Source organism: Bufo bufo, chromosome 4 (assembly GCF_905171765.1).
Source record: "Bufo bufo chromosome 4, aBufBuf1.1, whole genome shotgun sequence".
Lineage (NCBI taxonomy): Eukaryota > Metazoa > Chordata > Amphibia > Anura > Bufonidae > Bufo > Bufo bufo.
In genome coordinates, this window is record NC_053392.1 from 599,742,269 (window position 1) to 599,766,643 (window position 24,375).

General features: G+C 44.3%; 1 protein-coding gene across 1 annotated transcript in view; it reads right to left on the bottom strand.

Moving 5' to 3' along the window:
- Nucleotides 1-24,375, bottom strand: part of LOC120999331 (gastrula zinc finger protein XlCGF26.1-like) — a 1,147,325-nt gene that overhangs the window by 795,424 nt on the left and 327,526 nt on the right. The window contains exons 6-7 of the mRNA XM_040430199.1: nucleotides 14,190-14,350; nucleotides 13,018-13,120 (exon numbers count right to left, since the gene is read on the bottom strand). Coding sequence (XP_040286133.1) covers nucleotides 13,018-13,120; nucleotides 14,190-14,350 — 264 coding nt within the window. The remainder of the gene's footprint in view (nucleotides 1-13,017; nucleotides 13,121-14,189; nucleotides 14,351-24,375) is intronic.

Sequence of the window (24,375 nt, forward strand, 5' to 3'; positions counted from 1 at the left end):
CAGGATCCTTCCTGAAATTTGAGGAAGAGATCATCGAGAACCTCCTGTATCCAGGAGGTTCCGTGGCCCCATCCACCAGTGTAGTGAGCCGTCTACACGAGCGACATTTTCCCAATGTCGTTGCTGGTACCTCAACCCAACCGTCACCCCAAAAAAGATGTTGTGTCTGTAGTGGAATAAGGCGTGACACCCGCTATTTCTGTCCTGACTGCCCTGACCACCCTGCCCTATGCTTAGGGGAGTGTTTCCGGAAGTACCACACAGTTACACTTAGCATAGGGATTGCATCTCACAGGACAGGCACACAGGCTATTAGGGCCCTTTCACTCACAGCTGCTGCAAACCTCTCCTTTCACCTGGGACAAAGTGCATAATGTACTTCACCACATCTTTGGGCGATTTGCGCTTTGCACATTGTCCCATGGGGAAGGAGAGGTTTGTCCTATGAAGGTTAAAAAAAAAAAATCACCGGTAAGCAAAAAAGTTAACGTTGAGGCGCGTGGCCAAGCAGCAGAGAGAGATGGAAGCATGAACCTGAGCTCCTGCTCCATGAAAGCTTTACAGACCTGCTAATCCCCTTCTGCATCCACCTAACTGCCGCTGGCTTGTTCCTCCTAGTCCCTGTATGCCTCCATGATGACCAGAGGCAAGAAGAGCCTGAAACAGCAAGGCAAACTGGACTTTTTCCTTGTCCAGGAGAAGACTAAAGATGGCGCCGGTGGGGATGGAGCACGCAGCACAACGGGCTCTAGCCCTTCCTCCTCATCAGGATCGCTCTCCCCGCCCGGTCCCCAGCATTACCAATCACAGCATTACCAGTCTCCTGCTAGCGCTTCTCCTGTGGAGTCTCATTCAGCAACGGCCTCACACAAACAGCAGGGAATGACGGACGCAGGTTTTCCCGCTCCTCCTGAGAACGCCATCATTCAGACCTCGCCGACCGCAAGCCCTGATAAACAGCGGCCACGACATCGCGGTCCCAGCAACTCTGGTGAGTGTTTTTCTTCACATGGGGATCAGCCGGGCTCTCCCTCTATTCATGAGGCTCTGCAGAATCTGCAGACATCAGACCAGCCGGCCTCTGGAACCCTATTAAAAGACATGCTTCTGGCATTTCATCATTCTATTACTGCACAGATAGCAAAATCTATAGGCCCGATCCAGGCTACAGTTAAAGAGCTGGGGGATAAGATGGTACACGTGGAGACTAAGATGGGCGAATTTGCCACTTCTCATAACACTTTAATCGACTCTCATGAGCTTCTCTCTGAAGAGGTCAATCAACTTAAAGCTAAGATGGCGGACCTAGAGGACCGTACCCGCCGGAACAACCTTAAATTGCGGGGGGTCCCAGAAGAGATCGCCGCATCCGAACTAGCAGGTTACATACAAAAGCTAATTTGTTTGCTTCTGCCTAACAGCACAGACCGTGATTTAATAATTGACAGGGCTCACAGGATCGTCAAGCCTAAGCACCTGCCGGATGATGTTCCAAGAGATGTGCTGGCAAGAGTGCACTTTTTTCACATTAAGGAGCATCTCCTCATGGCTGCAAGGAAAATGGAGTCTCTCCCTGCCCCATATGAAGGGGTTAAGCTATTTGTGGACCTCTCAGCAGCGACACTACAGCTTCGGAGGTCTCTTGCCCCCATTACTACAGCTCTGAGAGCACATTCTATTGCTTATAGATGGGGCTTCCCGGTTAAGCTTTTAATTCACAAGGAGGGCTCCATGGTAGTTATCCGTTCAGTGGCTGAAGGAAAAGCAACCCTTGCTTCATGGAACATTACTGTGGAACCCACACATGACCTTAATGTTCCTAGACGTCACCATGGATCTGGAGAGTGGCAGGTGGTGGAGAATAGACGCCGCAAGAAAGCATATTAAAGGGGACCCTTTTTTCTGCTTCTAGATGTTGGAGCAGCAGTCCTATTATCCTCTGTTCTGGCTTTTGGCAGGACTTTTTCCCCAATAAGGGAGAAGGCGCAATCTAGTGCCTTACTTTGTGTTGTGACTTCTCAGTCATTGTTTTTATGTTACATCTCGGTTCTAACCCTTTTTTATGTTTTTGGCAGAGTACTACTTTATACTATGTGTAACTGTGTGTGTCCTCGGCTGTTGGGGTTGTGCCTCCCTCCACCTCAGGGTATTTTTTCTTTAATAGCGTCATTGTTTACAAATGGTACTAAAGCTTAGCACTCTCAATGTAAGGGGGCTGAATAGTCCTCACAAGCGCAACCTGATGTGGAGGGAGGCCCTCTCCCTGCAGTGTGACATATTCTGTGCCCAAGAGACACATTTAATAGCTGCTGATTTTGACCGCCTTAAACATAGATGTTTTCCAGTTATTCTCCAGGCTCATTGTTCCAAGAAGAAAAGAGGGGTATTGCTTGCAATCAAAAATACTGTGGCGTACACTGCCGTGTCCTCTACTGTCGACTCCGGAGGGCGGTACATCATTCACGTCTGTTATCTAAACAACATCCTATACACCTTGGTAAGTCTTTACGCACCCAATACACACTCCCAACGTTTCCTCCAGAGACTCCTTAATAAGGTCCAGTCCGTTCAACAGGGAAGGGTCCTTATTTGCGGAGATTTTAACTTGGTCCCTGATGCTTCTGTGGACTCCTCCTCCCTCACAAGAAGGAATCCTAACACGTTAATGAGCCTTCTTTCCAAATTGGCCTTATACGACATTTGGCGCCTACACCATGCCACAGAACGTGACTACACCTATTTCTCTCCCTCACATATGTCATATTCCCGCATAGATCTTGTGTTGGTTGATAGAGCCTCCCTCTCGTCCACCACTAGTTCAGACATCGGAACGATATCATGGTCAGACCATGCTCCCGTTTCAGTAACATTCTCAGAACAATATAACCGCCCTCCGAACTCGACGTGGAGAATAAATAAATACTTACTAGCTGACCTGGAATGTCAAGCAGAGGTGAAAGTCGCATTGTCTGAATACTTTCAAAATAATGTAGGCTCAGTAGTTAACCCATCTATCACCTGGGTAGCACACAAAGCCTATATAAGGGGCATTTTTATTAAACTTGGGCACAGAGCTAAAAAGAAAAGAGAGCACCTCATTACATACCTATTAAATAAAATCCGTGCACTGGAGATTCTGAATAAAGCATCACCTACTCCTAGCTATTCGGAAGAGCTATGCTCTCTCAGGGCTCAGCTAAGGGAGCACATGCTGCATAAATATGAACTGTCCTTGAAAAAAACCAAAGCTATGTATTACTCTCAAGCAAATAAGGCAGGGAAACTACTAGCCAATAGAATCAAACGTAAAGTCCAGAATTCCCGGATCGCTTTTCTCTGGAATCCCTCCAAAACTCACAAATTATATGATCCAAAAGAGATAGCGAATAGGTTCATGTCCTTTTATTCGCATTTATATAATCTAGCTGATAACAACGAGGTGGTTCAGCCTGATGACCATGTCATTGGTAATTTCCTTGACTCCCTATCAATGCCTTCCATGTCTGAAGAGCAAAAAACTAAAATCTGTTTGCCCATCACGCTAGAGGAAGTACTGCGTATTATCAAGCAGCTACCCCATCATAAAAGTCCTGGACCGGACGGCTTGTCCAATTCCTATTATAAGCTTTTTACAGAGATTCTGGGTCCGCATCTTTACTCATCCTTAGCGAGGACTATGTCAGATGGTTATATGCCTAAAGAGATGCTGGAAGCCACTATCGTCACTTTGCCTAAACCTGGAAAAGAACCGACTGTCCCCCAAAACTTCCGTCCTATTTCCCTCCTCAATACTGACCTTAAAATCTATGCCAAATTACTTGCGAATAGATTGGCGGAGATTATCCCATCCCTGATCGCCCCTGACCAGATTGGCTTTGTCGCGGGGAGGCAGATCACTGACAACTCTAGAAGAGTATTGAACCTCCTTGATAGAGTTAACAAAAAGCGAATTCCTGCGGTGTTCCTCACGTTGGACGCCGAGAAGGCATTCGACCGAGTGAACTGGTCGTTTGCCTTCTCGGTGCTCCAAAAGTTAGGCTTCCCTGATGCCACTATCAGAGCTATAGGTGCACTATATAAGGGCCCTGCTGCCCGTGTTTTAACCAATGGGGTGCTGTCAGACCCTTTCAATCTCTCAAATGGTACAAGGCAGGGGTGCCCCCTCTCCCCCCTTATTTTTATTCTATCCCTGGAGCCATTAGCGCAGGCTATCAGACAGAATGAGAATATATCAGGAATCCGGATAGGTGACAGGCAACACACCCTCTCATTGTATGCGGATGACATAATCCTTTCCATAACTAACCCAACCTTATCCCTTCATGAAGTGAAAAAGATCATTCACACTTACGGATCGTTATCATTTTATAAACTGAATGAGAGTAAATCCCAAGCCCTTCCTCTTTTCATTCCCAACCATACTCTAAACCAGCTAAAACAGACTTATCCCTGGGATTGGCAGACTACAGGAGTCCAATACCTTGGGGTTCAACTTACCCCTACTATACCAAAATTATATGATGCAAACTTTCCCAATTTCCTCTTAGAGCTTCAAAAAGAACTGGACAGTATAGCGAAAAGTGAGCTCTCGTGGTTAGGCAGGATAGCAGCCTTCCAACAGCATGTGCTCCCTAAGCTCTATTTGTTCAGAATCCTCCCAATAGACCTCCCCAACTCCTTTTTTAACACGGCTACTAAGCTACTGAATAGGTTTATTTGGAAAAAGGGTCCACCCCGCATTGCTAAATCAATTATGTCCAAATTTAAGAAAGTGGGCGGCCTAAATCTCCCGAATATCTATGATTACTATCTGGCCACTAGAGTTCGACAACTCAAGGAGTGGTGGGCCGCTGATAATCCCAAACATTGGGTACACATAGAGCAGTCCCTTGTCCCAACCCATAACTTAAAGGCATTATTGTTAGCCTCCCTTTTCAAGGAACTACCGTCGCAGTCCCTCCCGTATTTACTCGCCACTTCCTTAAAGTTCTGGAAAAAATATCACAGTGGAGGTCGTGGAATGACCGCTTCCATAGCGAAAATTTCACCTATAGAGGTGCTGCAATGCTTAATTCCTGATCTCTCTTTAGAGAAATGGAGAGAAGGAGGAGTGGCAACAGTTGCTGACTTGTTACAGATGGGGGTCCTAGACTCTTTCGAGAATCTGCAAAACCGCTTTAATATACACAAATGTGAATTTTATAAGTATTTGAGGATTCGCCACCTTTTAGCTACTAACCCTAAGCTTGAAGTTTACTCACACGTTGAGCTCCTAAACCAATGGAACCTGCCACATTCCAAGTGGAAGGGAATACGTCCTCTCTATACGTTCCTGGGCAACAAAAACTCCTTTGTAAAAACATCGCCCATCACCGCATGGGAGCACGATTTGAACCTCGATATCCCCCCAGCGCAGTGGTCCACAGCTATTACCTACGCAACTAAAAGACTGAAATGTGTATCACATCTTGAAGCTTACTCGAAAACCCTACTCAGATGGTATTTTACTCCTCTGAGACTGAGCCGTATTTATCCTGGCTTGGAGCCGCTGTGCTGGAGGGGATGTGGTGGTAGGGGGACCCTGATACATATATTATGGAGCTGTCCTTTACTAAATGATTTATGGTCAAGCATCTTCCAACTAGTGGGAAAAGTAGCTGGACGCAAGCTAGACAGGGACCCGGCTTTGGCTTTACTTTTTGTTAACATTGCGGAAATTCCGTATAAATTTAGGACCATAGCTATGCATTTGTTCCTGGCCACAAAATTAGCTATAACTAGATATTGGAAAAGCATAACTATCCCGACTGTACAGGAAATCATCAATTCAGTAGATACTACTAGGTCTTTTGAAAAAATGATTGCACACAAGGGATTTGCGCTTTGCAGATTTGAAAAAGAGTGGGCGCAATGAAATAACCCATCCAGGGATTGACAAAGTGTCACTATTAAACTATGACATAGGTGCTAATTGAGTACACACTGAAATGCTTGTACGGTATACCGCTTATGATGTACACCTTACAGATTTGGCCTTCTTTACAATCTCTGCCATATTCCTTCCTTTTATTTTTTATTTTTTCCTTTGCTTTGGTTTGTTTCCCTTGTTACTTTGTTAGACATTGCCATTGGAATGTACTGAGGTTATACCAAGTGCTATAAAAATGTAATTAATGGAGTACATGTTAATATCTTGCTCCTGCGAATACTTTACATACTAACATAATATGACCCAATATGTGGGTAATATGTACGATTCCTTTGAATATTGTTTTCTTTGATTTATGCAAAATTCAATAAAGATTTATTGAAAGATAAAAAAGTTAACGTTCTGTTCAAAAAGTTAAATAAAGTTTATATGTTCCGTTCAAATGTTATTATAAAGTTAATACATTTATTGCGTTGCGACCTGGTTTTTTCTTTTTTGTTTTTTTTACCTTCCAGGTGGACCAACCGATGAACCAGCTGCAGCACTGATGTGCATTCTGACAGAAGCATTGCGCTGCTGTTAGATTAAACAAAAGTCGGTGTATGCGGCGCTGCAAGACGAGATTTCTCCTCTGCAGTAAAAGATACGTTTGCCGAGGCATATGAGCTGAGGGGGCGGCAGTGTTCATATGCTTTGGCAAACACTTTGTATATAAAAAAAATATATATAAATCCCGGCAATGATTTATTCATCCACATCGATTGATGTGAATGGAGAAATCGGGTTTGCCAGGGCATACGGGCTAAGTGGGTTTGGATGTTGGGAGGAGCTCCTATGTCCTGGCAGACGCCTTTCCCCTCCTTTTTTTTTTTTGCCAGAGATTTTTTCATCCACATTGATCGATGTGAATGAAGAAATCTGTGCCGTTCATTTTTTCTTTCAGCCCAGAGGCTGAACGGAAAAAAATATATATCATTACCCGTATGCTCAATATAAGGAGAATAGCAGAAACTCCTAATGCTGGCCATACATTTAATGATTGTTGAGACCCTCAAATGCCAGGGCAGTACAAACACCCCACAAATGACCCCATTTTGGAAAGAAGACACCCCAAGGTATTCGCTGAGGGGCAAATTGAGTCCATGAAAGATTTAAATTTTTGTCCCAAGTTAGCGGAAAGGGAGACTGTGAGAAAAAAATAAATCAATTTCCACTAACTTGTGCCAAAAAGGGACCCTAAAGCGTGAGAAGAAGTCTGGAATCCAAATGTCTAAAAATGCCCTCCTAAAAGGAATTTGGGCCCCTTTGCGCATCTAGGCTGCAAAAAAGTGTCACACATGTGGTATCTCCGTACTCAGGAGAAGTTGGGGAATGTGTTTTGGGGGTGTCATTTTACATATACCCATGCTGGGTGAGAGAAATATCTCGGCAAAAGACAACTTTTCCCATTTTTTTATACAAAGTTGGCATTTGACCAAGATATTTATCTCACCCAGCATGGGTATATGTAAAATGACACCCCAAAACACATTGCCCAACTTCTTCTGAGTACGGCGATACCAGATGTGTGACACTTTTTTTTAGCCTAGGTGGGCAAATGGGTCAACATTCCAAAGAGCACCTTTCGGATTTCACAGGGCATTTTTTACACATTTTGATTTCAAACTACTTCTCACACATTAGGGCCCCTAAAATGCCAGGGCAGTATAACTACCCCACAAGTGACCCCATTTTGGAAAGAAGACACCCCAAGGTATTTCGTGATGGGCATGGCGAGTTCATGAAAGTTTTTATTTTTTGTCACAAGTTAGTGGAATTACTTTGTAAGAAAAAAAAGAAAAGAAAAAAAATCATAATTTTCCGCTAACTTGTGACAAAAAATAAAAAGTTCTATGAACTCACTATGCCCATCAGCGAATACCTTAGGGTGTCTACTTTCCGAAATGGGGTCATTTGTGGGGTTTTTCTACTGTCTGGCCATTGTAGAACCTCAGGAAACATGACAGGTGCTCAGAAAGTCAGAGCTGCTTCAAAAAGCGGAAATTCACATTTTTGTACCATAGCTTGTAAACGCTATAACTTTTACCCAAACCATTTTTTTTTTACCCAAACATTTTTTTTTATCAAAGACATGTAGAACAATAAATTTAGAGAAAAATTTATATATAGATGTCGTTTTTAAAAAAAAAATTTACAACTGAAAGTGAAAAATGTTTTTTTGCAAAAATTCCGTTAAATTTCGATTAATAACAAAAAAAGTAAATGTCAGCAGCAATGAAATACCACCAAATGAAAGCTCTATTAGTGAGAAGAAAAGGAGGTAAAATTCATTTGGGTGGTAAGTTGCATGACCGAGCAATAAACGGTGAAAGTAGTGTAGTGCAGAAGTGTAAAAAGTGGTCTGGTCATTAAGGGTGTTTAAGCTAGGGGAGCTGAAGTGGTTAAGGAAGGTAGGACGAGAAAAAAGTAATTCTAGGAGTCTTGTCCTTAATATGAGACTCAAGCTAATCTAACCATAACCTTAAAGGGCTTCTGTCACCCCCCAAACATTTTCAGTATTGGACTTAATATAATTGCTAGCTAATGTATGCAGAGTCCATATATACGCCTCTTACCTCTGGCTGTGCTTTAAATCCTTTAAAAATAGTACTTTTGTGATATGCAAATTTCTTCACTGCCAGCAAGTTGGGCGGTTACTGGCTGGTAGCCGCCCCCTCCTCCACTTGATTGACAGGGCCAGAAAGCGCTCTCCTCCTCCCGCTGCCCTGTCTGCAGCTGAAATCCCGCGCCTGCGCCGTACCGGTCCTCATTCGGCGCAGGCGCTCTGAGAGAAGGACGCTCGCTTGGCTGCTCCTTCCTCAGTGTGCCTGCGCCGATGACGTCAGCCCTACACCCGGAAGAGAAGACAGCGCAGGCGCGGGATTTCAGCTGCAGACAGGGCCAGCGGGAGGAGGAGAGCGCTTGCTGGCCCTGTCAATCAAGTGGAGGAGGGGGCGTTTTTTTTAGACCGAGGATGCGGCGGCTACCAGCAAGTAACCGCCCAACTTGCTGGTAGGGAAGAAATTTGCATATCACAAAAGTACTATTTTTAAAGAATTTAAAGCACAGCCAGAGGTAAGAGGGGTATATATGGACTCTGCGTACATTAGCAATTATATTAAGTCCAATACTGAAAATTGCTGTTTGGGGGGTGACAGAAGCCCTTTAAAGACCTAGAGACCCAGAAAGGGCAATAGCAGGCCTAACAACTGGTGCATCCACTGTGGGGGCCCTATCCCATACCTCAGATACAGATTCTTCAAAGGGATACTTTCTCTTGACTGTAGTTGGTATAAAAAAAATTCTATCAGGATTTTTACACTCCTTTCTAATAAGAGCTTCCATATTTCTATGCACTGAAAATACTCTATGATGTTTAGGATACAGTCCCTCAAAAACTTGATCAGCTACTGATTTAGGCTGTTTTACATCCTGACTGAATAGTAGCTTTAACAGCCTTTAATAAAAGTTCAGTATCTTCACCCAGAAACAGGGTCGTCCCTCCTGCATCCTCCTCCGAAGACGATAAATCATTTGAGATATTATGGCTGGAATTTAAATCATCATCCTCCCCAGAGTTTTCAGAATCAGTCTTTCTACTGTAACCGGCCCTTTCAGGGACTTGAGAGATGATTTAACTTGTGATCTCACCAAAGCCTTAATACTTTTAGATAAAGATTGTGACTCTTCCAGAACCAATTTATCCACACATCCTGACATAGTGGTCTAACATAAGATGCTGGTAAAGCTACTCTACATCCACTACATTCTTTATGCTTAGATGACTTCTTAGGTGTTTTTACTAGCTATACCAACAAAAGCAAACAATCAATAAATATTAGGAGAGGATCTCTCTCACCACATGTAGAGGTAACTTCTCCACTCCTCAGGTCTGGTGGACCTCGAGGGTTCCAAGGTGTCGGCGCGTCCTGAATCACTCGGCTCCGACATTGTATCCAGACACCGAATCCAGCACAGCACTCAGTGCGCAAAGAGAGCTGGCTGCCTTCTCTAGTGGCCATTTATAAGCGCGCCTTGGCCTCCTTTTAACACTAGGCCCAAATGCCTAATCCAGTCGGCAAAAGGTGCCTCCTCTTTCAGCAGGAAGTGACCCCATGATGCCGGAAGCATACCGCCTCCCGCCCCCAAGTGCATGCTCAGAACGCGCATTGGCTCCCAGTCGCAATCTTTGAGAAGGGATGCCGGGCACCCCGCCAGACTGAATTGGAAGCCATCTGAACATGGCCACAACGGCTCTACTAGAGGCTGGGAGGAGGCAGGAGGAAGGCAGACTTGATGAACTGCTCCCTGAGGAGGCTAACGCTACATGGGATAGGCCCCTTCACAGTGCGTACACCCAGACCTTCCCCAGCCCTAGGGTGTGAACCCAAGCTAGGAGCAAAAGGTCCCTAGGTACATCCCTCAGGACAGGAAACCTGAACTAAGGTGTGGTGGGGGTGTGAACCATTTTATCTCTTCAGGTTCCCTGTCCTGGGTGGAAGGACCTAGTCGCATGGGTGCTGTCATGGGTGAGGGGAAAAAGTACTTGGGGCACTGTCAAGTGTCCCCCCCCCCAACACACACACACGAGAGGAGGAGCAAAGGTACAAGAGCCGCTAACCATTGTGATCTATAAGGGATATAAAGGCAGAGGAATATCCCCTGGGAGAGGAGGTCCCCCCGAGATGAGTCAGAGGGACCCTCACTACCAGTTAGGGAAAGAGGAATCCGGCGCACAGATCGCGTGTCATAGATCCTCTCCCCAAATCTCAGGACATCATCAGTCCACTATTATCAACATAAAATGGTGACCCCTATAGAGGAAAGGGGACAGCAGAGAAAGGACAGATAATCACTCCCCCACCATGCCCATGAAAGGGGAGGGCAGAGGGAGGAGCAAGCAAGATGTCCACCTCCACTATCCCCATCATATTATCAATCAAGAATACCAGATGCAGTCCTCTGATGAGGTCCTCTACTAAACAAAGAAAAATAAAACTCAAACAGGGGGCCAAAAAATTAACAAAAATCACAAAATTGCATAATCCAGGAGTCCAGAGATTAATGAAGCTGTCATGTCCACGTTCAAGTAATTTGTATAATTCACATTCTTCCTTACACCGAGTGTTATCGGGGTTCTAGACATAAATCCTACACCGGTGGTGTCCTGGGTTTCACACCCAATCAGGGAGGGGGAAATTGTGTAATGAATATTGCAGCCACCTATAGACTGCATCCAGTAGTAATTCTTCTCTGAATGTTGGTTTGCACGAAAACGTAACTTTTATTATTCCAGTGAAAATTGTTTATAACTGTTTCTACGCAAATAAAGGGGCGGCCATTATTAAAATTCCATTAAAGGGAACCTGTTACCAGAAGTGGCCTATGGAGCTCTTTACATGTCCCCACTGTACAAGCTGCCAAATTCAACAAAACCAATCAGGTTGTTTGTAGGAAAAACCCACTTTTAAAATGTACCTGATGTCATCAAACAGGAGTCACTGGGGCGTACCGCTGGATGAGGCGAGTAACGGAGTCCTCTCCTCTATCCTGCCCAGTTTGCTCTTGCAGACCTCCGCTGGCTTCCTGATGTCAGCTCCTGGCAGTGAGAAATCTCACGCAGACACAGAAGACCTTGTTCTGGCACCAGGATCCTGACATGTGAAGCGCGCAGATATGTATACACCCCGGCTTCAAGCAATCACTGTGTTTGCCCAGGAGATGCTGGGACCACAGTCAGCAAATGTCAAGATCCCTGCCAATGTCTTCTGCTGTGCGAGATTTCGCATTGCCAGGAGCTGACATCAAGAAGCCAGCAGAGCTCTGTGAGAGTAAGTTGGGGAGGATAGAGGAGATGACGCTGTGTCTCGCCTCATCCAGCGGTACGCCCCAGTGACTACCGGAGCTATTTTCCTACAAACAACCTGATTGTCAAATTGAACAAAACCAGTTTCTGAAAGCTGGCAGCTTGTACAATGGGGACATGTAAATAGGTCAATAACACTCCAAAAGACATACTGATAGGGAACTTAGACTGCGAGCCCCATTGGGGACAGTGATCCTAATGTCTGTAGAGCCCTGCTGAATATAGTAGCGCTATATAAATGCAGAACATGAATACAATAAATAAATAAGCCACTTCTGATGACAGGTTCCCTTTAATGGATTTTTAATAATGGTCGCTCTGTATTTGCATCAAAACTTGTATTATTCCACTGAAAATGAATTTTTCATGCAAACCAACATTCAAAGAATGTATTACTTTTTGAACTACTAGATACAGTTTATAGGTGGCTCCAATATTGATTACACAATTCCCCCCTCCCTGTTTGGGTGTGATACTAGGACACCACTGGGTTTACAATTTATTTCTAGAACCCGATAACACAAGGTGTAAGGCAAATGGAGAACTGCTCCCCTATAAAACCTCTCTGCACATACAATAATCCTATATGTTGTCAGACCAGGACTGTGACTGTGTTCTCTGAGGTAACAACAATGGACCAATTAACAGCTGCCATGAGTTATTTTGGGGCCCCATATACTGGGATTGGTCAGAGCCCCTGGGGAGAGTGGGGTATAGCATTGAAGTCTTTAGCAGGAAGGGGTGAGCAGAATGGCCGGCAAGCTGTCACTGACCACTGGGGATTTGTCCTCCTATGATTACTTCTTTAGGGCAGAACATTGTAAGATCTTTATGGTCAGACAGGCAGCTGCTACTGTTCATTGGTGGCTCTTTTTATTTCGGCTCTACCATAAGGCTTTTCCTATTTCCAAAAATTCTGAAGTGTCAGTAAAGCCTCTAAGTACTACGGAAAGAGGGTTCATAGAAGTTAGAAGAATGGGTGATAACCCCAACCTTCTGATCAATACTGTGGGACACCTGGTATCGGTAACAATTGTGTGCTAATAAAGGAAAACCTGTCAGAAAGTACAATATGTGACCCCCAAACTGCCACCACTACCTGACTATACAAGGAGTCATCAGTAGCCAGTGAAGGAGCAGAATCTGTGAGTCTTCTCTGCTTTATGTAGTGGTTACTACTCACCTGGGTGGTTATCGGTGGGAATGTCCTCTATGATCTGCTCATCGCCCCTCACATATGTATCTTCAGCCTTAATATTGTTCAGATCTTTACCCAGATTTAAAAGCTGTGAAACAGAAAAGGTAAAAGTCAGCAGACTGATGGAGAAGTCGTGTGGAAGGTTTGATGTGACCAGAAAAGATCATTAATTACAATGACAATAAGTGATGAAATGACAGCAGAGTTATCTGCTATGGCAGTGGTCCATGCCTATAGCTCCTCTCCTTCCTGCTGGTGGGCACGCCTGCTGCCTGGTTTACCTGCTCCATAGCTTTAGGGCTCCGGTGGTCCAGTCCCACAGACATCCCTCTCTCCCTTCCCAGTGGTCCCGGCTGCTGGAATAACTCTGTCCTCCCACACAAGCTGAGGCCTGCTTCCTGCCGATAATGACCTTCTCTGCCCATAGGTCATGTGTGCACACACTATCTCTGGCTCATATAGGGCCGGCATGCACGGACTCTAATATCTACAAACCATGGAAAGGAGCCTAATCAATAGGTTCTAGTATGCTAGTTTCCTGCAAAGCTTGCTTGCCTGTTCTGTGTACAGACTTCTGCCCGACTTCTAGATTGGACCCTTTGCTGTCTGACCTGGCCTGACCCTTGCGTGACCTCCGTTCTGATCCTGAGCTGCTTGCCCTGACAACGGACCATTTATCAGACTGCATGTATTCTGCCTTTCCTGACCCCGTGGGTCACCAGTCACTTGTACAGAAACTACTTCAAGTGCAGCAGCCTAGTGGTTCCCCTGCAACAAAGTCCACGTCCCTGTACAGGTGATAAAGTGGAGGGAAGGGGGTCACTTATCTAACACACTTTGGAGCAGAATCATGTCAAATCTGTTCAAAAGACACAGTGGATCTACATGTGCCATGTTTCATTGTCTGACCCAAAAAATATCTGAAGGTCTCCTGTATATATGCATCTAATTGTTTTCTGATTCCAAACAGCAGTCTCTACAGACCAGAAAACTGAGAAGATCCAGACGACATGTAAGGTCTATAGTTCGCTGTAATCCTGCCATCTCTACCTTTCTCATTATACAAGGATAAAACATATAATACTGGTTTATAAAACAAGACTGAACACAAGATCTTCACAGCACTTCTACAGATCATAGGGAACCTTTCATGAGACCTTATTTCCATCTATCTGATCATCATATGGAATGCTTTGATGTTCTTCTGAACCATCCTGTAGAAGAAGAGGACTGGGACATCTCACATCCTGTAGAAGAGGACTGGGACATCTCTCATCCTGTAGAAGCAGAGGACTGGGAGTTGTTCTCTCTTCTTTAACTGCAGGAAAAACATACGGTGACAATTAATTTCTTACATATAACTAGTGAGAAGATATGTGTATTTAGTCATGTCTTTTACTTGGTGGCTGGTGATCCTCCATCATGACTTTCTTGTACAGATCTTTGTGTCCTTCTAAATACTCAGACTCCTCCATGGAGAAATAGATGGCGACATCCTGACACCTTATAGGAACCTGACAACACAATGATACAGTCATCACCCAGATCCCTTCATAGTGTTACTGTATAATGTCCCAGCATTCCCAGTGATGTCACCTCTCCAGTCAGCAGCTCAAGGATCTTGTTGGTGAGCTCTAGGATCTTCTCTCTGTTGACATTCTCATGTTCCAGGATGTGAGGTCTTGGCCTTGATATTGGGCTCAGGATTCCTCCCCGTCCTTCAGATACCGGGGCCTGACAATGCTCACTAGAGGTCTTCTTCACTACTGTGTATTCCTGGTTATGGAGAGACGCAGTAATAAATATCACTCCATACATCTCCAGAGTCCCTCAACTCTCCAGTCATGTCCATCTGTTAGTAACATAGAGAAGATGATGTAATGTGACATCATCAGAATCTCTCACCTCTCCAGTAAGCCGGAGGAGGATCTCTAGGGTGAGATTTATTATACTCTCTGCCATCTTGTCCCCATCCGTATGCATCCTTGAAGGGTAAATCAGGAGAATGATCTTATATAAGAGATATACGCTGAGCGGATCCTATATTGTAGGAACCTGAATGGAAAGAAGATGAACCTATGTAAAATCATAGAAAATCCCATGTAAAATACAATTACTGGAGATAAGAAGAGGAAACACTGGAGGAGATAATAACGTGCATCAAGGCAGCTCCTCCATGTTTCAGGTCAAAGCCTGTCACACCTTCATATTACTGAAAGGGTCTTTCTTCTGCACCCTGCTTTCCCTTCGGACGTCCGGAGAGTATATTTCAAAGAGACACAGATACACGCTTCTAGTGTCACTACAAATAACTCTAATTTTATCTGTGTTCTCTCAGTCTTCTATACATTCATTCTAACAATCATTAACAGGTGTGGTTTACATATACAAGGTTGCTGAGTACAAACAGTTCCCTATATCGGCTATTGCAAACATACTTGACTGATGTCCTTGGTCCAGATCAAATAGCATTTCTTTATAAAACTCCTCACTACATAGCATATGGCTTGCTTTATTTAACCCTTCAATTACCACTATAGTCAGTTACAGGTCACAGTAGTAATACCAGTATAAGGGTCCATTCACACGTCCGCATGTGTTTTGCGGTCCGCAAATCGCGGATCCGCAAAACACGGACACTGGCAATGTGCGTTCCGTGAATTCGTGGACCGCACAACGCTGCGGTCCGCAGCGTTGTCATAGAACACGGTCATAGAAAATGCATTTTCTTGTCCACAATTGCGGACAAGAATAGGACATGTTCTATTTTTTTCGGGGCTGGAAGTGCGGATCTGGAAATGCAGATGCGGACAGCACATAGTTCCGGCCCCATTGAAAATGAATGGCTCCGCACCCTTTCCGCAAAATTGCGGAACGGATCCGGACCCAACATGCGAACGTATAAATGGACCCTATGAAGTAGATCACTTCATAGATCTAGAGCTCAGACTGCCCTCGTCCTATCAGTTGGAATCACAAGAATAAAGGGCATCTGTCAGCAGATTGGTACCTGTGACACCGGCTGACCTGGTACATGTGCGCTTGGCAGCTGAAGGCATCTATGTTAGTCCCATGTTGATATGTGCCCGCACTGCTGAGAAAATTATGTTTTATTATATGCAAATGAACCTCCAGGAGTAACGGGGGTGTTGCCTTTTTACCTAGAGGCTCCTCCTTTCTGCACCTGCCACGCCCTTTTCAATTTGATTGACAGGACCAGGCAGTGAAGACGTAATCACACCTGACCCTGTCAATGACAGTGAAATGGACGTGGCGGGTGCAGAAAAAGAGGCGCCTCTAGGTGTAAGAACAACACCCCCGTTGGTCCCAGAGGCTTACTTGCATACATTAACCCTTTCTACCCCAGGCCAGTTTTCACCTTCCTGCCCAGGCCTACTTTTGCAAATCGGACATGTGTCACTTTATGTGGTAATAACCTTGTTTTCGTACTTCATTATAGCGGCAAAAATGGGTCAATATTTTTTTTCCTTAACCACCTCCCGTCCGCCCATAGACTAAACGTCCGGGAGGTGGTTCTCTATTTCTGAATGGACGTTCCAGAACATCCATTCAGAAACTGCAGCTGCACGCTAATCGTGCAGCTGCTGATCGGGTTGCCCGCTGTCAGTGACAGCAGGGCAACCCAGAGATAAGGCAGGGACAGTGCCCAGGTGCCCAGGTGTCTCTCACCGAGCGCTGTGTATGCAGAGCAGGAAGCCCTATGCGCTTCCTGTTCCGTGCCGGGACCGGAGAGTGCAGGAGCTGTGTGAGGTCTTTCAGAGACCTCGATCAGCCCTGCACTGAAGCTGTACATCGCTGTATAGCCTCTCTGGGGGGGTGTATTTCTTCTGTAACTGGGGCTACTATGTTAGCCCCAGTTACAGGAGAAATCAACAGTAAAAAAAAAAAAAAAAAAGTGAAGTAAATGTCCCCCAGAGGTCTTGTATGAACTTATGGGGGACGAAAAGTGTAAAAAAATAAATAAAATTAAGTGTAAAAAAATTTAAAAAAAAGTTTCCCATGTAAAAAAAAGAAATTCCCTAAGTAAGGAATAAAAAAAAAGTTAAAAATAGAAAAAATTAAATAAAATAGACATATTAGGTATCGCCGCGTCCGTGACGGTCGGCTCTATAAATATATCACATGATAGACCAGTCTGATAAACACCATAAAAATAAAAATAAATAAATATCAAAAAAAGCCATTTTTGTCACCTTACATCACAAAAAGTGCAACACCAATTGATCAAAAAGGTGTATGTCCCACAAAATGGTACCAATAAAACCGTCACCTCATTCCGCAAAAAATGAGCCCCTACATAAGAAAATCTCTCAAAAAATTATAAAACTATAGTTCTCAGAACATAGACACATTAAAACAATTTTTTTGTTTCACAAATGCTATTATTGTGTAAAACTTAAATAAATAAGTAAAAGTATACATATTAGGTATCGCCACGTCCGTAACAATCTGATCTATAAAAATGTCACTTGACTGAACCCCTCAGGTGAACGCTGTAAAAATAAATAAGTAAAAACTGTGCTAAAACAACCAATTTTTTGGGGTCACCTTGCCACATAAAGTGTTAAAATGAATGATCAAAAAATCATATGTACCCAAAAATAGTACCAATACAACTGGCACCTTATCCCCTAGTTTCCAAAATGGGGTCACTTCTTGGGAGTTTCTACTGTAAGGGTGCATCAGGGGGGCTTCAAATGGGACATGGCATCTAAAAACCATGTGGAGTTCCTTTTCTTCTGCGCCCTGCCATGCGCCCATACAGCAGCTAATGACCACACGTAGGGGGGTTTCTGTAAACCGCAGAATCTGGGTAATAAATATTGAGTTTTGTTCGGCTGTTAACCATCGATGTGTTAAAGAAAAAATTGGATTAAAATGGAAAATCTGCCAAAAAAGTGAAATTTTAAAATTTGATCTCCATTTTCCTTTAATTCTTGTGGAACGCCTAAAGGGTTAACAAAGTTTGTAAAATCGGTTTTAAGTAACTTGAGGGATGTTGTTTCTACAATGGGGTCATTTATGGGGGTATCCACTATGTAAGGCCCACAAAGTGACTTCAGACCTGAACTGGTCCTTAACCGCCTCCGGACCGCCGGAGGCGACAGCTGCAGGCAGAGTCACGCATATACGCGTCATCTCGCGAGACGCAAGATTTCGCTCAAAGCCGGCCCGCCCATGCGCATCGCGGGCCGGCAAAAGTTACAGGACAAGTTCGTCATCAACCTGCCAGCCAATGATAGTCGCTGGCAGGTTGATGATTTTCAAAAACCGAATCACAAGCCATCTAACACCTTATATTTATAAATATAAGGTGTTAAATGGCTTCTCTGCTCCTCTGCTGGTCCTTTTGGTCGGTTGGTTCCAGCAGAGGAGCACACATCACAGTGAGTAGCCACCAAACACTACACTTAGCCCCAGATCACCCCCCATCACCCCAATTAACCCCTTGATCACCCCTTGATCGCCCCTGTCAATCACCTAGTGAAAAAAGTGATCAGTGTAAACTGTCACTTTTTTTTTTCACTGGAATTGACTGATAGTTTTAGGATAGTTTAGGCCCCTTGGTTAGGTAGTTAGCGATCGTTTAGCGCCCAGCCCACCGCACCGCAGTCACTGATTCGCTGATTAGCGTATCGCTAATCAGCATTTGTACTTTTATAGTATCTGTAAGTGATCAAAACTGATCACAGTCAGATCTATAATAGTATTAGTGTCACCTTAGTTCGCCCTCCACCCAAAACGCAGTGTTTGCCCGATCAGGCCTGACCGGTCGCCCACACATGCGTTCACCCACGCCCACCCCACCGCAGTGACAAAAAAAATATATTTTTTTGATCACTGCACAATCACTTTACAAGATCTGCGGCGATAAAAATATCAGTTTTGATATTTTTTATCAATCGCAGCGGCCTCCGGTACTTCGCTAGCCTCCCTTTTTTATGACAGGCTTGCTTTTTTTCTTCTGTAGTCTCAGGGAATACCCCCTAAATTTAGAAGTCCAAATGTCAAACAGGGGGTATTCTTCTGAAGAGGCCTACAGGCTTCTGACCCAGTTGGATGAGGAATGGGAACCCTCATCTGACAAATCCAGCGGGTCAGAATATGAACCTGTAGAAAGCAGTGGCAGTCTGACCTAAAGTTCGGACGAGGAGGTTGAGGTCCCTAATAGCACCAGGCGTACCCGGCCCCTTGTCGCTAGACCACAGGTTGCGCAGGATCCGCTTCAAGGGCAGCAGAGTGGGGCTGGCACTGTCGGATTACATGGTGAGGCATACACCAGTAGCGCAGCCCACCCTGGACCTAGTACCAGCACTGCCGTACATCATGGTGAAGTGGCGAGCACCAGAAGGGAAGTTGAAGCTGGTACGGTGGCACGTGCAATAGTTCCCCCGTCGCAGCCACCGCACAGACAGGCCCGTAGAGCCCCTAGAGTCCCTGAGGTGCTGGCAAACCCTGATTGGCAGTCCCCAACTTCAGCCGTACCATTAGTTCCCCCTTTCACCGCCCAGACTGGAGTTCGGGTTGAGACAGCTCAGATCGGTTCGGCACTGGGATTTTTTGAGCTGTTCTTGACTGCGGAGCTCTTGGACATAGTCGTGGCAGAAACAAATCGGTATGCCACTCAATTTATAGCCGCCAACCCGGGAAGCTATTATGCCCAGCCTTTCCGGTGGAAACCCGTCCAAGTTTCCGAATTAAAAAAATTTCTGGGCCTTCTCCTCAACATGGGTCTAACCAAAAAGCATGAATTGCGGTCATATTGGTCCACGAACCCAATTCATCACATGCCCATGTTCTCTGCTGCTATGTCCAGGGCACGATTTGAGGCCATCCTACGTTTCCTGCACTTGAGCAACAATACCACCTCCCGTCCCAGAGGCCATCCAGCTTTTGACCGGCTCCACAAAATTCGGCCCCTCATAGACCACTTCAACAACAAATTTGCAGATTTGTATACCCCTGAGCAAAACATCTGCGTAGACGAGTCCCTTATACATTTTACCGGGCGCCTTGGCTTCAAACAATACATCCCAAGCAAGGGCGCCCGGTATGGGGTCAAATTGTATAAGCTCTGTGAAAGGGCCACAGGCTATACCCACAAATTTCGGATCTATGAGGGTAAAGATCAGACCCTGGAGCCGGTTGGTTGCCCTGACTACCTGGGAGCAGTGGGAAGACAGTCTGGGACTTGGCGTCACCCTTATTTGGCAAGGGGTACCATCTTTATGTGGACAATTTTTACACAAGTGTGCCCCTCTTCAGGCATTTGTTCCTAGAACAGATTGGCTGCTGTGGCACCGCGCGACCTAGTCGCCGGGGCTTCCTCCAACGGCTCGTTACCACCCGTCTTGCAAGGGGGGAGAGGGCTGCCTTGTGTAACGAAGAACTGCTCGCGGTGAAATGGAGAGACAAGCGTGACGTTTACATGCTCTCCTCCATTCACGCAGACACGACAATACAAATAGAACGGGCAACCAGTGTCATTGAAAAGCCCCTCTCAGTCCACGACTATAATTCGCTCATGGGAGGGGTGGACTTCAATGACCAGATGTTGGCTCCTTATTTAGTTTCCCGACGCACCAGACGCTGGTATAAGAAGGTGTCTGTATATTTGATTCAATTGGCGATGTACAATAGTTTTGTTCTCTATAGTAAGGCTGGGAGAACAGGATCCTTCCTCAAATTTCAGGAAGAGATCATCGCGAACCTCCTGTATCCAGGAGGTTCCGTAGCCCCAACCACCAGTGTAGTGAGCCGTCTACACGAGCAACATTTCCCCAATGTCGTTGCTGCAACCTCAACCCAACCGTCACCCCGAAAAAGATGTTGTGTCTGTAGCAGGAGTGGAATAAGGCGTGACACCCGCTATTTCTGTCCTGACTGCCCTGACCACCCTGCCCTATGCTTAGGGGAGTGTTTCCGGAAGTACCACACACAGGTACACTTAGCATAGGGATTGCATCTCACAGGACAGGCATACAGGCTATTAGGGCCCTTTCACTCACAGCTGCTGCAAACCTCTCCTTTCACCTGGGATAAAGTGCATAATGTACTTCGCCACATCTTTGGGCGATTTGCGCTTTGCACATTGTCCCATGGGGAAGGAGAGGTTTGTCCTATAAAGGTAAAAAAAAAAAAAACACCGGTAAGCAAAAAAGTTAACGTTCTGTTCAAAAAGTTAAATAAAGTTTATATGTTTTGTTCAAATGTTATTATAAAGTTTATAAATTTATTGCGTTGCGGCCTGGTTTTTTCTTTTTTTTTTTTTACCTTCCAGGTGGACCAACCGATCGACTAGCTGCAGCACTGATGTGCATTCTGACAGAAGCATTGCGCTGCTGTCAGATTATACAAAAGTCGGTGTATGCGGCGCTGCAAGACGAGATTTCTCCTCTGCAGTAAAAGATACGTTTGCCGAGGCATATGAGCTGAGAAGGCGGCGGTGTTCCTATACTTTGGCAAACACTTTGTATATAAAAAAAATAAAATCCCGGCAATGATTTATTCATCCACATCGATTGATGTGAATGGAGAAATCGGGTTTGCCAGGGCATAAGGGCTAAGTGGGTATGGATGTTGGGCGGAGCTCCTATGTCCTGGCAGAAACCTTTCCCCTCCTTTTTTTTTTTGGCAGAGATTTTTTCATCCACATTGATCGATGCGAATAAAGAAATCTGTGCCGTTCATTTTTTCTTTCAGCCCAGAGGCTGAACGGAAAAAAAAAAAATCTTATTACCCGTATGCTCAATATAAGTAGAATAGCAGAAACTCCTAATGCTGGCCATACATTTAATGATTGCGGAGACCCTCAAATGCCAGGGCTGTACAAACACCCCACAAATGACCCAATTTTGGAAAGAAGACACCCCAAGGTATTCGCTGAGGGGCATATTGAGTCCATGAAAGATTGAAATTTTTGTCCCAAGTTAGTGGAAAGGGAGACTTTGTGAGAAAAAACAAATATATCAATTTCCGCTAACTTGTGGCAAAAAAAAAAAAATTCTATGAACTCGCCATGCCCCTCATTGAATACCTTGGGGTGTCTTCTATGCAAAATGGGGTCACATGTGGGGTATTTATACTGCCCTGGCATTTTAGGGGCCCTAAAGCGTGAGAAGAAGTCTGGGATCCAAATGTCTAAAAATGCCCTCCTAAAAGGAATTTGGGCCCCTTTGCGCATCTAGGCTGCAAAAAAGTGTCACACATGTGGTATCGCCGTACTCAGGAGAAGTTGGGGAATGTGTTTTGGGGTGTCATTTTACATATATCCATGCTAGGTGAGATAAATATCTTGGTCAAATGCCAACTTTGTATACAAAAATGGGAAAAGTTGTCTTTTGCCGAGATATTTCTCTCACCCAGCATGGGTATATGTAAAAAGACACCCCAAAACACATTGCCCTACTTCTTCTGAGTACGGCGATACCAGATGTGTGACACTTTTCTGCAGCCTAGGTGGGTAAATGGGCCCACATTCCAAAGAGCACCTTTCGGATTTCACAGGGCATTTTTTACACATTTTGATTTCAAACTACTTCTCACGCATTAGGGCCCCTTTTGGAAAGAAGACACCCCAAGGTATTCCGTGAGGGGTATGGCGAGTTCCTAGAATTTTCTATTTTTGTCACAAGTTAGCGAAAAATGATGATTTATTTTATTTTTATTTTTTCTTACAAAGTCTCATATTCCACTAACTTATGACAAAAAATAAAAACTTCCATGAACTCACTATGCCAATCACGAAATACCTTGGGGTGTCTTATTTTGAAAATGGGGTCACTTGTGGGGTGGTTATACTGCCCTGGGAATTTAGGGGCCCTAATGTGTGGGAAGTAGTTTGAAATCAAAATGTGTAAAAAATGCCCTGTGAAATACTAAAGGTGCTCTTTGGAATTTGGGCCCCTTTTTCCAGCTAGGCTGCAAAAAAGTGTCACACATCTAGTATCGCCATACTCAGGAGAAGTTGGGCAATGTGTTTTGGGGTGTCATTTTACATTTAACTATGCTGGGTGAGATAAATATCTCGGCAAAAGACAACTTTTCCCATTTTTTTAAATCCAATAGTTTTTATTAATTTTTCAGACAAATATAAAGCAAAAGTAGCGGACGCAGCCGCAGGGATATCCATATCAATAAAGGAAAAAAAAAAAAAAAAACACCATTGGCCTGTTCATAAGTTTCAGATAGTAAAGCAAGGTTTACATTCTTTACATTATAAATGAAATTCCGGACATCCACTAAGATGTAACAACCTGGAATTTCAGTACATAAGTGTTTATAGCCACTGACATGTGACTTGACCAACACTTTGCTAATAATTAAACACCTTAATATATAGTGTATAATGCATGCATCTCCTCAATTAGTTAGATTCTATGGTGCCCTGGTGTATATATCCCTTGATACACTAATAAAGTATAGTTAAAACAGACAGAACAAAAAGAACAATAAAAGCACACATAAAAAGGAAAAGAAAGGTCGACAAGAACAATATTGACTAGATCAGCGATATCTTGATTTACATTGTGTTACAGTGTCTATGAGTATGAGGCATTTATGTCCAATAACATTTGTAAAACTGTCTGCCTATTGGTTTTATAAGGTTACTTGCTAATTATGTTAGTAGACCACAACTGCCAAACATTCTTTAGATATTTTGCCGATAAGATAGAGGGGGTTAATGCTCTCTCATATTGCCAAGTAGTGTTTATAGCAGATATCATCTCCTCCACTGCAGGAGCCACCACCTCCTTCCAATGTCTGGTAATCACCAGCTTGGCTATTACTAAGATCTTGCATGCTAGTATTCTACTATTTAGAGGTAGTTCCCCTAGATCCAAATATAATAATGCTATATGAGCTTTATTAAGAATGGTGGTTCCCACAGTGGAAGACAAGATGCGAAACACTTCCTCCCAGTAATTCCGAAGAACGGGACACTCCCATAACGTATGTAATAAGGAACCTATTTGACCACAGTTTCTCCAACATAACTGTGACGTTGTAGGGTATATCTTGTGCAACCTATCAGGTGTCATATACCATCGTAAGTACGTCTTCATTGCTGCTTCATAGTGTGTACTGCATTTGCATGCTAGGTGCACTGTTTTAAGAGCGGATTCCCATTGTTTAGGTTCAAAAGTACCATCCAAGTCTTTTTCCCAACTTCTAAACGGTTGTGATTTGTGGAAGGAGAATTGGGAATCTATCAAGCCATAAGCATACCTCGTAATTTTAGATTTAATCTTATGAATAGACGCTATCTGCGTATCACCAGTGTTAATACCTTCATGATGACTGCTAAGGAAATGTCTTATA